This window comes from Aulostomus chinensis, chromosome 20, assembly GCF_037954235.1.
Source record: "Aulostomus chinensis isolate RoL2024-O1b breed Wild chromosome 20, RoL_Achi_v1.0, whole genome shotgun sequence".
In the NCBI taxonomy this organism is placed as follows: Eukaryota; Metazoa; Chordata; class Actinopteri; order Syngnathiformes; family Aulostomidae; genus Aulostomus; species Aulostomus chinensis.
The window spans coordinates 21,541,047-21,554,214 of NC_141339.1; the positions used below are offsets into that span (position 1 = coordinate 21,541,047).

A 13,168-nucleotide genomic window follows, 5' to 3' on the forward strand; every position below is an offset into this window, starting at 1 on the left:
GCGTGTTAGCGTTGGATCACGGTTGAATTTGTTTGTCAGAGGTTGTCTGGGCTGGTTCAGAAGGGGGTTGGGCAGTTGTAAGGAAGCAACGCTGGCTTCTGTGATGCCGTATTAATTAACTATATTAATCGTGGTTAATTAATCGAAGCGGATGCATTGGAAATATGAATGTATTAATTTTGCATTGCTCAGATATAGATGTGCTTTTGCTTAAAAAGGAGTCCTACTGTTGTTATATTTATTTTGAAACACCTTTTTATTTTTTTTAATTTCAGATTTTGTTTGAATGAGGGGCAAGGACCTCTCGACATGGCAGCTTGTTTCAGTCAGAGAAAATGTTGAAACAGACATTAGAAAATGAAGTGTATTAATTGATGTTTGCTGCATCGAAATGGAAGATGCAGAATTTGGGCTAAGCTGACTTAGTCACGTATGTGGGACCAGCCATGTGCTTGCAGGTGGTGCTGTCATGACTGGAGGTGTGTGTGTGTGTGTGTGTGTGTGTGTGTGTTTACATACTAGTAACAGTAAGTGGAGCTGCAACAATTAATTGATGTATCAATTATAAGCAAATAATTCGTCAACTATTTTCTCCATTGATCATTCCCGTAAGTCAGTTTTTAATGAATTTATGCTGGTGCCAGACCCAAATAAGAATATTTATTCCTTTTTTTTGTAATTTAGTCTTTGAGTTGTGACTGTTGTTTGGACTGAAGGAGCACTTTGAGGATGTCAGTTTATCACCTGGAGATATTGTGATGAGCTTTTTTTTTTTTTTCCAAAAGATTCTTGACATTTTATGTGTGAAACTGTCAATCAGCAGCTTGATGAACGATGAAAGTGATTATAGATGCTTCCTGTTTAGGTTTTGCTGTTGTTGCGCTCCAATGTTGGTAGTTGAGAGACTTGGAGTCGCATGACTAATTGATTCATTGATTGACAGAAATGAATCGTTGACTATTTAGATTATTAATTTGTCATGTTAATTTGGATCAGATTCGGCTGAATTTGGTAGCTTGTTGACATACCAGTTTTGTCCCGATTAGCAAAAAAATATCACTTGGGTTTTAACCATCTGTTGTTTCAAAATGAGGAAACAATAAGGTAACTGAGAATTATGGAGTTTTCCCCTGATGTTCTGGAAATCAAGACAAATGTTACTTTGTCAAAGTTACGATGTAAAAGTGTTCTTGGTCTTGTATGAATTGAAATATCATCTGGGCATGTGTTTACACAGATAGTATTGATGTCAGTGAATGTCGATGCTTATCGGCCATAAAAGCAATATCAATCATCGGTATCAGTCTGAAATTTTTGTAGTAGCGCATCTCTAAAAATAAGCACAAGTTGTAGTCCTAATATTGAGCTTTTTTTTTTTTAGCAGATACAATGCACGTTTGCAAACAACATGGACCATTAGCATCACTGTTAATTTTCATCTTTAGCCCCCGAGGCAGGTAGCAGTACAAAAATGCATTCAAAAGCACAGACACACAAAAGTACACATCAAATTGTTCCCAGTGTGTGTGTGTGTGTGTGTGTGTGTGTGTGTGTGTTCACCATGTTCCTGTACCTGAGAGGGACTCGGGAGCTGATATGTGCTAAGAAACACTGATCACGTCTCCTGAACCAGCAGCGAATGCAATTAAGGGGTCATTAATTGTGTGTGTGTGTGTGTGTGTGTGTGTGTGTGTGTTACAGAGACAGAATGTATTAGTGTCAGTGTTGCACGTTCAGATAAAGGAATGGAGAAAATGTGTGAGTGGAATAATTGTTAATTTCAGGCATATTTGAACCTGTTCTGATATTTAAATCAGCTTTGTCTGTCACAAAGAGGACCGCTGCACGTCTGATTTAAATTCATACGTTGGGAGTCATCCTGCATCCTGAAATAAACGCACTGTGCTGCATGCGGCGTGTTTATCTTTCATCCTTTGCTGTGTTGCTGATATTTCAGTCATTCAGGCGTGTTGTGTGTGTGTGTGTGTGTGTGTGTGTGTGTGTGTGTGTGTGTGTGTGTGTGTGTGTGTGTGTTTCTTCAGAAGTAGGCCATGCGGCAGTGTCCCCATGTGTGGTGAATAAGAGTGTGGGTTTCATTCTGCTTCACCATTTGCGCTGCTTGCCACGCCCCCTCTCTGATGTTGCTGTGGGTTGAATCCATACACGTCTTACAGACAAAAGAAATCAAATGTTATTTTAGCATTCATGTTGCTCATGTCATGTGATAACTCAACCTTTGTCCACCTGATTGTCTTCGGCAAATACTTGACATTGTGCCCTTTTTGACAGCGAATGTCACAAGGCCAAGGTTTTACTTAGGTTTTCTATTTTCACTTCATTTTAGCTTGCAGAATAAAGTAAATTTACAGGAAGTAGTTATTGATCTAAAGGCCATGTTTCAAAAAAAAAACTGCAACACTCATAAAACACAAGCAGACATTATTCACTTCTACAAAATCTGCTCTGATTTTTTGTTGTTGTTGTTATTATTATTATTATTATTATTATTATTATTATTATTTGTATTAAGAGTTTTAGAGTAAATAGGCTCAAAGTAGAAATAAAATAAGTCTTTTAGGTCCGGCCAAAGTAAGACTCCTTAGCTAAAATTGGTCAGCAAGAACGTTTATTGACCTCTAATAACACAAAACAAAATTATTTAAAAATAATACGGTAAAGCACCTATTTTTTTCATTGTAGGATCGTGTTGTAGAGTGTCACTTTGCTCAGGTTGTCAGTTTGATACTGATTATCACACGATGCATCATGTTAAGCACTAAACCTCCCATTACAGTACATTTGCGTTCTCCTGGTTGTAATTGAAAAGCTGACCTTTGATGTAATAGACGAACCTTAAAAAGTGTATTTTATTGCTGCTAAAATGTGTGATGTATTTAAGTTGTTATTCACACGTGTGGAAACTTAAATAATGGAGTACACAGGGAACCTGGGGTCTTAGTAGATTTTGGAGCCCACAAGTAAACCTTGGCTTTGGGCCTCTGAGGGACCATTTTGGTCATGCACGTTCAGGTCTGCTGCAGCGTATGGGGGAGTTGTACCTTTGAGACCTGATGCAATGTCCTGGTCATGTTAGGTGTTGCTGATTGATTTTTTTTTTTTTTTTTTTTTTTTGGAAAGTGTTTATTGAACAGTTGTGTGGGGCCAAGTTGTTTCACATGGACATCAGAGGTCAAAGGCTCCATCTGGTTTTCATCTCATGTTCTTATCTGCTTCAGAGGCTGAGACATTAAGGTCTTAGAGGATGCTGACTGTTCTTATAAGTTTTTGAGAAAACCCCTTGACATAAAAGTGGTTCAGGTCAAGGTGGTTCTAGGCTCAAAAGGAGGAGTGGTTTGCAAAGTAATTAGCCTGCCAGGGTTTTGCCTGAATTGAGAATTTACTGAAAATGTTTGAAAATTCCTCAAGATTTTTTCGATGATCAGAGTCTTTTCTCAACAGCGCGTTGTGAGTGGAGTCTCGCTCCCCCTGTGGGTGTCACCATGTGGCGGCTGACTTGAAGCCGAGCTTGTAATCGTGTATGTGTTTGGGTGCAGGTGAAGCTCTACCGGCACATCAGTCCGGATCACTTGCTGCAGGTCTGCACCAGAGTTTGTCCACTGCTGGAGAGGGAGGTCCCTGCCAGTGTGCCTGGACTCACCAGTCTGCTTGGGGCCGGCAGGCAGAATCTGCTCCGCACCACCAAGAGTGAGTGGATACACATGATCCCCCCCCCCATAACCCCCAAACAATTCAAATTCTGTAGACTAACAGTTAGTCAAAGGTAAGAGTCCACACGGACGGAGTCGTCTTCAGCTGCTGTAATCCCTCTAACGTGAGTGTATTTATGTGCTCTGTTGATCTTCCAGGTTGCAAACATGTGGTGTGGAAAGGCTCGGCGCTGGCTGCCCTTCACTGTGGTCGACCCCCCGAGCCACCAACTATCTATGGGAGCCCGCCTAACATCGGTAAGACGAAGCTTTGCTTTTTTTTTTTTTTGTTTTGCAAAAAGATTAAAAAAAACAACATTTATTACCAGAACTATCAAGCAATTAAAAAAAAAAATCCAATTACTTGCATGTGCCGTAAATATGATTTGATATTAAATGGAATGAATCAGTTTTGGCAGGGACGAGCATTTTGAATATGTAGATTCAAAAAGATAAACGTGTAAATAAATGAAAACTAGAAGTCAAAATCTTTCTTTTCCATGAACTCAGAAGGCTTGTGACTGTCCAGAGGCACCGATGGCCGTCAAAATAAACAGTCAAAACAGATTCATCTCTTAACCCGCATTTTTGCTGATTCTCTCTGCCTTTATGAATCAGACTTTAGTTTACATTTTCTTACTGAGGTCTTTGCCGCCTGCAGAATGTGACTGAGAAGTTATTTACTCTTTAAACTCAGTGTCATTTTGCGGAGGTAAATCAACACACAAGATCTGTGGAATGTTTCATTACGTGAGCAAGATTTCACAGGTGTTGGTTGCTCTTTTCTCACTGCAATATCCTCACTTGATCTTTTCCCGCCACCCAGTGGAGACGAGCTACGGACGCCGACTGAACGGCTCCTACCGTCTCCGCCAGCTGGTGCCGACGGCCGTGTACCAGCACATGAAGATGCACAAGAGGATCTTGGGACACCTGTCGTCTGTATACTGCGTTACCTTCGACAGGACGGGACGCCGCATCTTCACCGTAAGGCTGTAAACATTCTGCGATGACCTTTACTCGTCTGAGGCGAGCCAAGGATAGCATATTCTTGTAGTTAGCATCACCGTAGGTTCCCTCAACCAAAAGCCAATGGGGTTGTTACATTGAATTTTGGATTATTGCGGAAAATCAGCTCAGTGGAAATCTCTATGTTCTGTTCGGAAGGATAATCTCCAGAAATTAAAGAAGCATTTATGCAGTCACGCCAAGTAAAAAGCTGAGGTTACGCTATAAAGAAGCTACAGCAGAGACTCCGTTCTAATTTGGTATCTCCGACCTTTGATCAAAACACATTCCAGCGCATCTGCTCAGGAAAACTGGAAAGGTGAAAAAAGCTGGAGCAACCTGGGCTTTGTTTGTGCTTTGGTGTGAGGACGTCTGGTTTCATCCACACACGTTGTGAGGAGATGGGAGGTGCCGGTAAAGACGCATCCGTCACAAATCCTAGCGAGTACAACAACACTAAGTGAAAGATGGAGGAAAAGCTAATTCTGCAAAACGTGTGTATTTGCTGTGACGGAGCTAGGCAACGTTGGGAGAGCTCTGTAGTAGATTTCTGAGTAGAATAGAACATTGATGCTTTTCTTTTTGGTGTGTCATGTGCGTGACAACCTGAGCAGTCTGGGTTAGCTGCGTGTGTGCGTGTGTGTGTGTGTGTGGTAGTAGTTACAGATGCAGATTGTGCTGTAGAATAAACCATTAAACCATCTTAAGCCGGTGTTAACCACAGGCCTCATTTTGTGTATTTTATCTGTAAAGCCATTCAGAAATCCCTTTGACTTTCAGACGAGGGAAGCGGACGTGCAAACAACGCTAACTTATTTCAGTGTTTCATGACTCATTCCTGCTTCACTCTCTTACGTCTCTTATATAAGTCTGGATGCATTCTTTTGTTTAAGCAGTGTCGTCTCTCATGTCTGGTAACATTTGTTGCTCTGTGTTTTCTTCTCCGTTATTCTCTTTATCTAGAGTCACTTCTTGTATGAATTCTTCATCTGATGGTTAAAACCTGTCTTTTTTCCCCGTCGAGCTGTCAAAGCATCTGTGCCTTTAATTAATGTTTACCTTACGAAGGTGGGACTTTTTTTTTTTTTTTTTTTTTACTCACAGCAACAGTTGAGTTCAGCCTGTAAGGATCCATTTTTTTTCTTTCTTTTTTTGGAGAATAATCCTTCTCAGAGGTTTAGGAGGAATTCCCAGGGTTTTAAAGGGAGGACCTTTGCCCTCTAGATGCTCCCTGTAAGTTTGTGTGCTTCTTGTGTGGTTGTGTGAACGGTAACTGTTAAGCTGATATGTTAAATATTGAATGAACATTGAGACAATGTGGATTTAATGTTGCGGCCCCTCTGTTTAGATTGTGGCGTCAAAGACTGCCTGCTGCTATACACCATTTTCAGCGTTCACTTCTTAAATCTCTAAAAATGGCTGTCTGCTGAGAGGGAAGGAGGGAGGCAGGGGGGGGAGGGGGGGCTAGATTGACTCTCGTTATCTCTCCTTCTACCATTCTTACACTTCCTGCGCTTTCTCTCTCTCTCTCTCTCTCTCTCTCTCTCTCTCTCTCCCTCTTTTTCTGTCCTCTGTCTCATCCTGCGCTGCCCCTCCTTTGTTCCTCTCTCCACCCCCCCCTCTTGCTATTTCTCATCATAACTGGAGAAAATGTTTCCTCTGAGGCGCTGGCTAAGTGCCAGAATTAAAATTCATTCGCGGTCTCCCTCACTTTCTCCTACTCCCTGTGTTTTTCCTTCTCTTTCTCTCTTGCTCGCTGTCTCCTTTCATCACAAGATCATGTTTATTTATATATTTTCTTATTTTTGGAGCTCCTCATCCACACGTCTTGTTCATCAGGCTTTGCTGCAGTGACTTATTATTTTATATAGACAAAGCCGATAATCATTTGTGATCAGTGTGCAAGTACATGAAGGCTGGGTTGAACAAATGATTGGCACAAGGCCACATTGATCTGTGTAATATAGCTTTAAACGTAGCGTGGAGCTCATTATCATGACCACTGGATAGACCAGCTGCTATGTTGCTGTTCCTGTGCTTAATAAAGCAGCAGTTTATGAAAGTTTATGTCAGAAACCCTGAACCTTCTCTACATCCTGGCTCTCATTCGCTTGATTTTCATCCATCTTGTTAGAGCTAATAATTTGTCCTTGAGTTTTTTTTTTTTCTCTTCCCTGTTCTAAATCACTCAGGGAACGCTTGCTGTTTTAGTCAGTCCACACAAAATAACAGCCCTAGTCTGTTCCACTGATGGAGAGAGTGATGATTAATTCAAAGGAGGGGGTTGGTGTTTTCATCTCACGTTACCTCTTAAATTCTAGCAATTGCTGATAGAGTGTACATCTTATAAAATGCTTTTGCATGTACAAAAGGCTAAATATATCTGCCTTTAGTGTGACTAAGTCATGGGAATCAAATCAGACATCTTTGTTGGAGCTCTCTGTGCCCTCCCAGTGTGTTTGAAATGACTGATTTTAATTGAAATGTGAATGCTGACAATGTAATGTTGTAAATGAATTCTTTTAACAGTTCCTGTAAAATATGTGAACCAGGTTAGATCACCGCGTATTGCAAGGCACTGCTCAGTCGTGAAGTCATGAGTATCGGCAGATATTTGTGGTGTTTTATCGCGGTGTCGGTATGGTAGCCGATTCGCGTTCTGCTGGAGTCTCATCTACTTTTGTCCTTTTTATAAAGGAAAGAACAGCAAATACATGATTTAAGAGCTTGCTAAACTTCTTTTCATGCAGACAGTATATCAATAAAATTGAGCTCTAGTGAGTTTAAAGATATCTGAAAAACAATCCTTTTCCTGTTGATTTGAAGCTTCTTAGAGTAGAGATGTACCAAAATCATGATGTGTCAGCACTGGCCTCAGTCACTGGATCAGTTATTGGAAATGTATGTATGTATGTGTGTAACCCGATCTGATCCATTAGTCCAAATTCCCCCATAAGTGCACTGTGTTGTAAAGATATAAGAGTGAGGAGTTACACTCAAGCGAGTCTGGTTGCATGTATTTGTCTCTTTATGGCAGTGGGAGGAAAGTGGAATATTAGCTTCACTTTGACATGTTTTTTTAGAAGGCAGGTGAAGCAAAGTTCAACCATACAAATGTATTATTAACTGCTCAGTTGTATTGCAGTGGTAAAATTCGATTGGTATTGGCAGGTACTCAAGGCTGGTGTCAGACATGAAAAAGTGGCATCAGGCCGCCTCTGATTTTAATACCTCAAGGAAGCCACAGGATGAGTCTGGCAACATGTTGAGTCATAAACCTGAACTGTTGAAGTGGAGTGTTAAGTTTAATCCCTGAAGCCTGTTCAGATGTCTCGAGGTTCTTGATCCTGCGTTTTCAGTTCAGTTGCAAGTGCTTTGATATGGGATTTGCTCTCTTATTGGACCGACTGTCAAAGTGGACACTGCTAATGTGATAGTGTGCGAGATGCTGCAGAGTGTTCCTCCACGCGTAGCACAAGTAGCTACAACTTCACATGTCCCTCCCCGGCCCACAAAGGTCCTCTAGGAAAGCTTCTTTTAGGTGTTGTATGTCATTTCATTGGCTTTCAGGAATATGCCTCATTCATGAGCTGTTATTAAGCACTGATTTGTCCTCATACACTACGGGACTCTTTAGATTTTTAGTCCTCAATTTGGTTTTACGGGCAGGCAGCAAAGCCTGATGGCTAGTTGTAACTCTTTGCTACTGAACTCAGTTGTGTACTTCTGCTAACATTGAAGTCTTTGCTGGCCTGGATGATTGACAGTTACAAGAGGTACACAACAGATGTCAGGAGCATGAAGTTACAAATAAATTCCTGTACGTTAGTCAACACTTACGGCTAAAGTAGTAGTATATTGTGTAAGAACCTTTCATGAATAAAGCCAAATGCTTTGTGCTCTCCTAAGTGCTCCACTCTGAGTTTCAGCATGACTTCTTTCATAAACATCTCAAACCCCCCCCCCCCACACACACACACACACACACACACAACTGCAGTCCAAGAAGTGAAAATGAAACTTAAACAGAAAAGTCTCACTGACGTGGATGGATTTATGACACTCAGTTTCCGCCATGATATTATATCGCAGCTGTTCTGCCACTTTTGGATGTTAAGTTTTGGTCCCCACTGATCATTTCAAACCCCCCTCAACACACACACACACACACACACACACACACACACACACACACACACACACACACACACACACACACACACAGAAAGTAGAACCCAGGTTGAAATAGAAAACTTCACATTTCTCCTTTTAGAAGAAGCTGCCTCTGGAGTTCAGACTCCCGTGAGCTGGAATTTGTTGTTCATCATTTATCGATTCATCATGACCTTTTTCATGCCTTGCTCTTCCTCTGCTTGTATTCCATAACTCTGAATTTAATAACTACATTGAGCGCGCTTTTCCTTTTTAAACACTTCCTGTTAAAATGACACATCTTGGTGAGGTCGATGCAGTCGGAAGTTACTTCATCTTCTTCTGTGCACTTCTGCTTCATTTCGTCGAGAGCAGTGAGCGCTCTTACGTCATCTCAGTCCTGAAGTGGGTAGCGACTTACTCACAGGGTTTGTCTTTCCACTTGTTTGTGTATAAATGTGTCACTGAAAGACATTCAGTACGCTGCACACCGTCCCCCCATCATTGTGAAAAACCAAATGAAGTGTGAGGAGACATTTCCATAGCTGCTGCAGTTGCTGTACTGCAATAACCTGCTTTGTCTGATAATTGACTTCATGTTGTACAGTCTCAGGGGAGTTGAGCTTAGAGGACACACCGGCACTGAAACAGCGCCATGTCAGAGATTATTGTTTTTGCATTGATTCATTTAATTTCCCATCAAAAACTAGATAATCTGCTATTTCAGTAGAGAAACAAAACCTTGATTGGAATTATGAGACCGCAGTTAGATTAAGACCAAGATTCAAGATATGGTCTCTTTTTGCCGATCTCCAACATGCTGATATTTTTACAACTAATTTGGTTGATAGCTGCTGGTTACTGATGTAGATATCCATCCACCCACCCATCCATGCATCCGTCAAGGTCCATCACAGGGCCATCAGGAACAATTAGGGGCTCAGTATCCTGCTCAAGGACACTTGGACATGGTCACTGGGCGAAGCGAGGCTCGAACCAGCAACCCTTCTGTTGCGAGACGGACACTCCAAATGCTGAAAAACATGCAAATATTGTGAATGTCAAAAATATTCTTTTCAATTTCTAAAACCTTTTTTTTTGTGTGTGAAAACCCATAAATTATGTTTATCATGTTGTTTGTTCATCCTAAATGACAGGTTTGATGAACAAAGAGGAAGAGTCTTGAGCAAAACGGCTGATAGAAATAGTACTGATACCAACATATTTAAAAATACACAAAAGTCCTGCACACTTGCAGTGTACCAGTTTATTTTATGATGGGGCAGTGAAAGACCGCATCCTCTTTTTCATATACCTGCCTTTCCCCTACACACCTGTGTCTTGACGTGGATGTGCAGAGTATTTTTTCATGCATACAAACAGACATATGTTGCAGAGGGCGATGTATTGAGGTCAGGAAAGGTTCATGTCTATTTTTTGTGAGATTAGTCGATACAGTAATTATCGTGACAGGCTGAGCAGGTCTGCGTGGTCCACAGGCGTTTGAGGTGGCCAGATAATAACCAGGAGGTTTTTCAGAGAGTTGCTGTGCAGCAGACGATGATCAAAGGCTCTAAAATTTTCATTGTCACGTTTTGTCACACTGTAGATTAATCACCTCTATTTTTTGCATCAGAAGATTCTCACTTCCTTTTCTGTTAAAGTTTGCCAGTCCGCCGACAGCCTGAAGCCTCATCATGTCCAGATAGGTTTTTGAAGTCGACATGTTAAATTGTGTACTTCTCATGCTTTTTCAGATGTAGTCCTCAAGTCGTGTGTGTCTTGGTTTCTCAGGGCTCCGACGACTGCCTCGTGAAGATCTGGGGAACAGATGATGGGCGTTTGTTGGCGACGCTCCGCGGCCACGCGGCTGAGATCTCCGACATGGCCGTCAGCTATGAGAACACCATGATCGCTGCTGGTTCCTGTGACAAAACCATCAGAGTCTGGTGCTTACAGACATGCGCTCCTTTAGCTGTTCTGGAAGGACATGCAGCGTCTATCACCTCACTACAGGTGTGTGTGTGTGTGTGTGCGTGCGTGCGTGTGTTTGTTTGTCTGGGCCGCTCAATGCTATCACGTTTACTTACCCAAGGAAGTCATGTCTTTGGCAGTGCTTCTCTGCAACTATGAGGTGGACTTTCACAAAAATTGGTGGAGGGGTGAAGAATGGGCCAAGGAAAATTCTATACATTTTCTTTGTTATAGCCAAGAGGAAATTATTATTATTATTATTATTATTTTTTTTAACGCTTTGATGTCCTCCTCCAACAGGGTTGTCAAGATGCCTCTTAGATTTGATCAGAAACCCCTGAAGGACTTGCCGATGCGTTACTTTGAAGGCTGTGACTTAAATGGTGCTGCCTTAGCGACGCGGACAAAGTTTCAAAACTTAACACGTTTGATAACAGTCCCTGTCGGAACATCTCTACGTCATCAAAGCGCCAGCTAGTGGTTACAGGAAGTAAGCCTGATGTAACAAATTAACACACAATCCAGATATTTTTAGGTCTCACCACCCTCTCTCTGGAACAGCTGCAGCCTCTGAGGTGCATGTGAATCCAAGTTTTACGTTGGGTTTGGCTCACCTTGGCAGCGGTGTACACTCTCCCAGTGCCCTCTAGTTGTATAATTGGATTACAACATTAGGGTGGCATCGTTTATGCAGCTCCTGTCTGACTTGATCCCGCCGTGTCCGGCTGCGATGCAGCCTCCAGAGCTTTCTGCCTTTATTGCAGAGAAATATTTTAATTCCACGAGTGCTGCTCTGCATCTCAGAAGTGTCCTAGAAGTGGTGCTCAACATCAACTGCACAGAAGGCTTTTCAAAATAGAACCTGTTGACCCTCAATCAAAATTTCACACCAGTCAAAGTGATAACGGGTGGGCCAGAAATCAACTGGCCGAAGATAAAAACAAAGAACCTGAATTTGTTGTCGGCAAATGCGTCAAAGCTCCCAGGCTGATCACGTCTCGTCTTCGCCAATATCGTAATGAATGTTGTTGAACCCTATTTGGGTTAATTGTCCTTTCTTTTTAATTTTTTGTCCTAGCAACATCATTTGATTGCTCATTATGCACAGCTGTAACCTCTAATTGTTTGTGCTTGCAGTTTTCTCCTCTTTGTAGCGGCTCCAAGCGCTACCTGTCCTCCACCGGAGCTGACGGCACCATCTGTTTCTGGCAGTGGGACGCTCGTACGCTCAAGTTTGGGTGAGAGGATACATCGTGCCACCTTAAAACCTTAATGCGTATGCATGTTTGTGAAGCTTGTTGCTAAGATGCTACTATTTTAGTCACAGGTGTGTGGAATAATTCCTGGGTTTAATCTACACTGTCTACTCATCGGCAGAGTCTTTGTGGAACAGGACTGATGTGACCGACATATATTTTGGGTTCTGCAGCATTCACACTTGGTTTTATAACAATTTCAACACCTCATGTGTCCAGTCACAGGCCCAGTAAGTTCACGGAACGTTCCAGACCCGGAGTTCAGATGATCTGCTCCTCCTTTAGTGCAGGTAAAGACAGCTTGCTTTGGTTGTCATGCATGTTTCAAGGACTGGAATATCAACAGAACTGGGAATAAAAGTGTAAAATTAGCCTGGATTAAGTGGAGAGCTACGACAGCAGACGGCCTGGCTCAAGTGGGCCGGCTGCTTTGTGTGGAAGAAGAGTGTGTCACAGTCCTTCAGAGCGTATTTCTGCTTTGAAGTGTTATTGACCTTGAACATTCGATTCAGGACTTGGCTTGTTTGAAACATTCGCTCGTACAAATACAGGAAAAAAAAGTGTGTTTTACAGCAGTTTGGTTCTTGCAGTGTATATGAACCGTTTTTGATGTTTTTGTTCTGGAGACATGAAATAGAAGAGAGGCAATTTCTTTTGTGGACTGTTCCAATTATTTGTGTGTGTGTGTATTTGCCCTGTGGTGTCCAGGTGGTATGTTCCTGGCCACGGGAAGCACGGATCACATCATCAGGGTCTACTACTTTGGCTCAGGTCAACCAGAGAAGATCTCCGAGCTTGAGAGCCACACAGTGAGTCACCATTTAGCCATTTTTGACACATCGTCGAGCATCACGGTTTATTTCAAGAATGCGTCAAGTTTTATCAAGAATTTGTGCCTAAATTTTTAGATTTTTTATTTTTTTTACTAATCCTCTGCGGCTGAGACAGAACACGCCACTAACTAATGACCACAACATGGATTCATTAGCATCAGCGGATGTTGGTCATCTGGGTCCGATGAGTCCCTTCTTCCTTTTTTAGAAAGAATTGGGTGCAATCATGATTTATGAG

At 41.9% G+C, this 13,168-nt stretch overlaps 1 protein-coding gene across 2 annotated transcripts in view; it reads left to right on the plus strand.

The window, feature by feature from the left end:
- phip (PHIP subunit of CUL4-Ring ligase complex) overlaps positions 1 to 13,168 on the plus strand; it is a 41,779-nt gene that overhangs the window by 2,535 nt on the left and 26,076 nt on the right. For both annotated transcript variants that reach the window (XM_086190413.1, XM_086190412.1), the window contains exons 5-11: positions 3,555 to 3,705; positions 3,867 to 3,965; positions 4,534 to 4,694; positions 10,662 to 10,883; positions 11,979 to 12,079; positions 12,317 to 12,387; positions 12,806 to 12,906. In XM_086190413.1, coding sequence (XP_086046539.1) covers positions 3,555 to 3,705; positions 3,867 to 3,965; positions 4,534 to 4,694; positions 10,662 to 10,883; positions 11,979 to 12,079; positions 12,317 to 12,387; positions 12,806 to 12,906 — 906 coding nt within the window. The remainder of the gene's footprint in view (positions 1 to 3,554; positions 3,706 to 3,866; positions 3,966 to 4,533; positions 4,695 to 10,661; positions 10,884 to 11,978; positions 12,080 to 12,316; positions 12,388 to 12,805; positions 12,907 to 13,168) is intronic.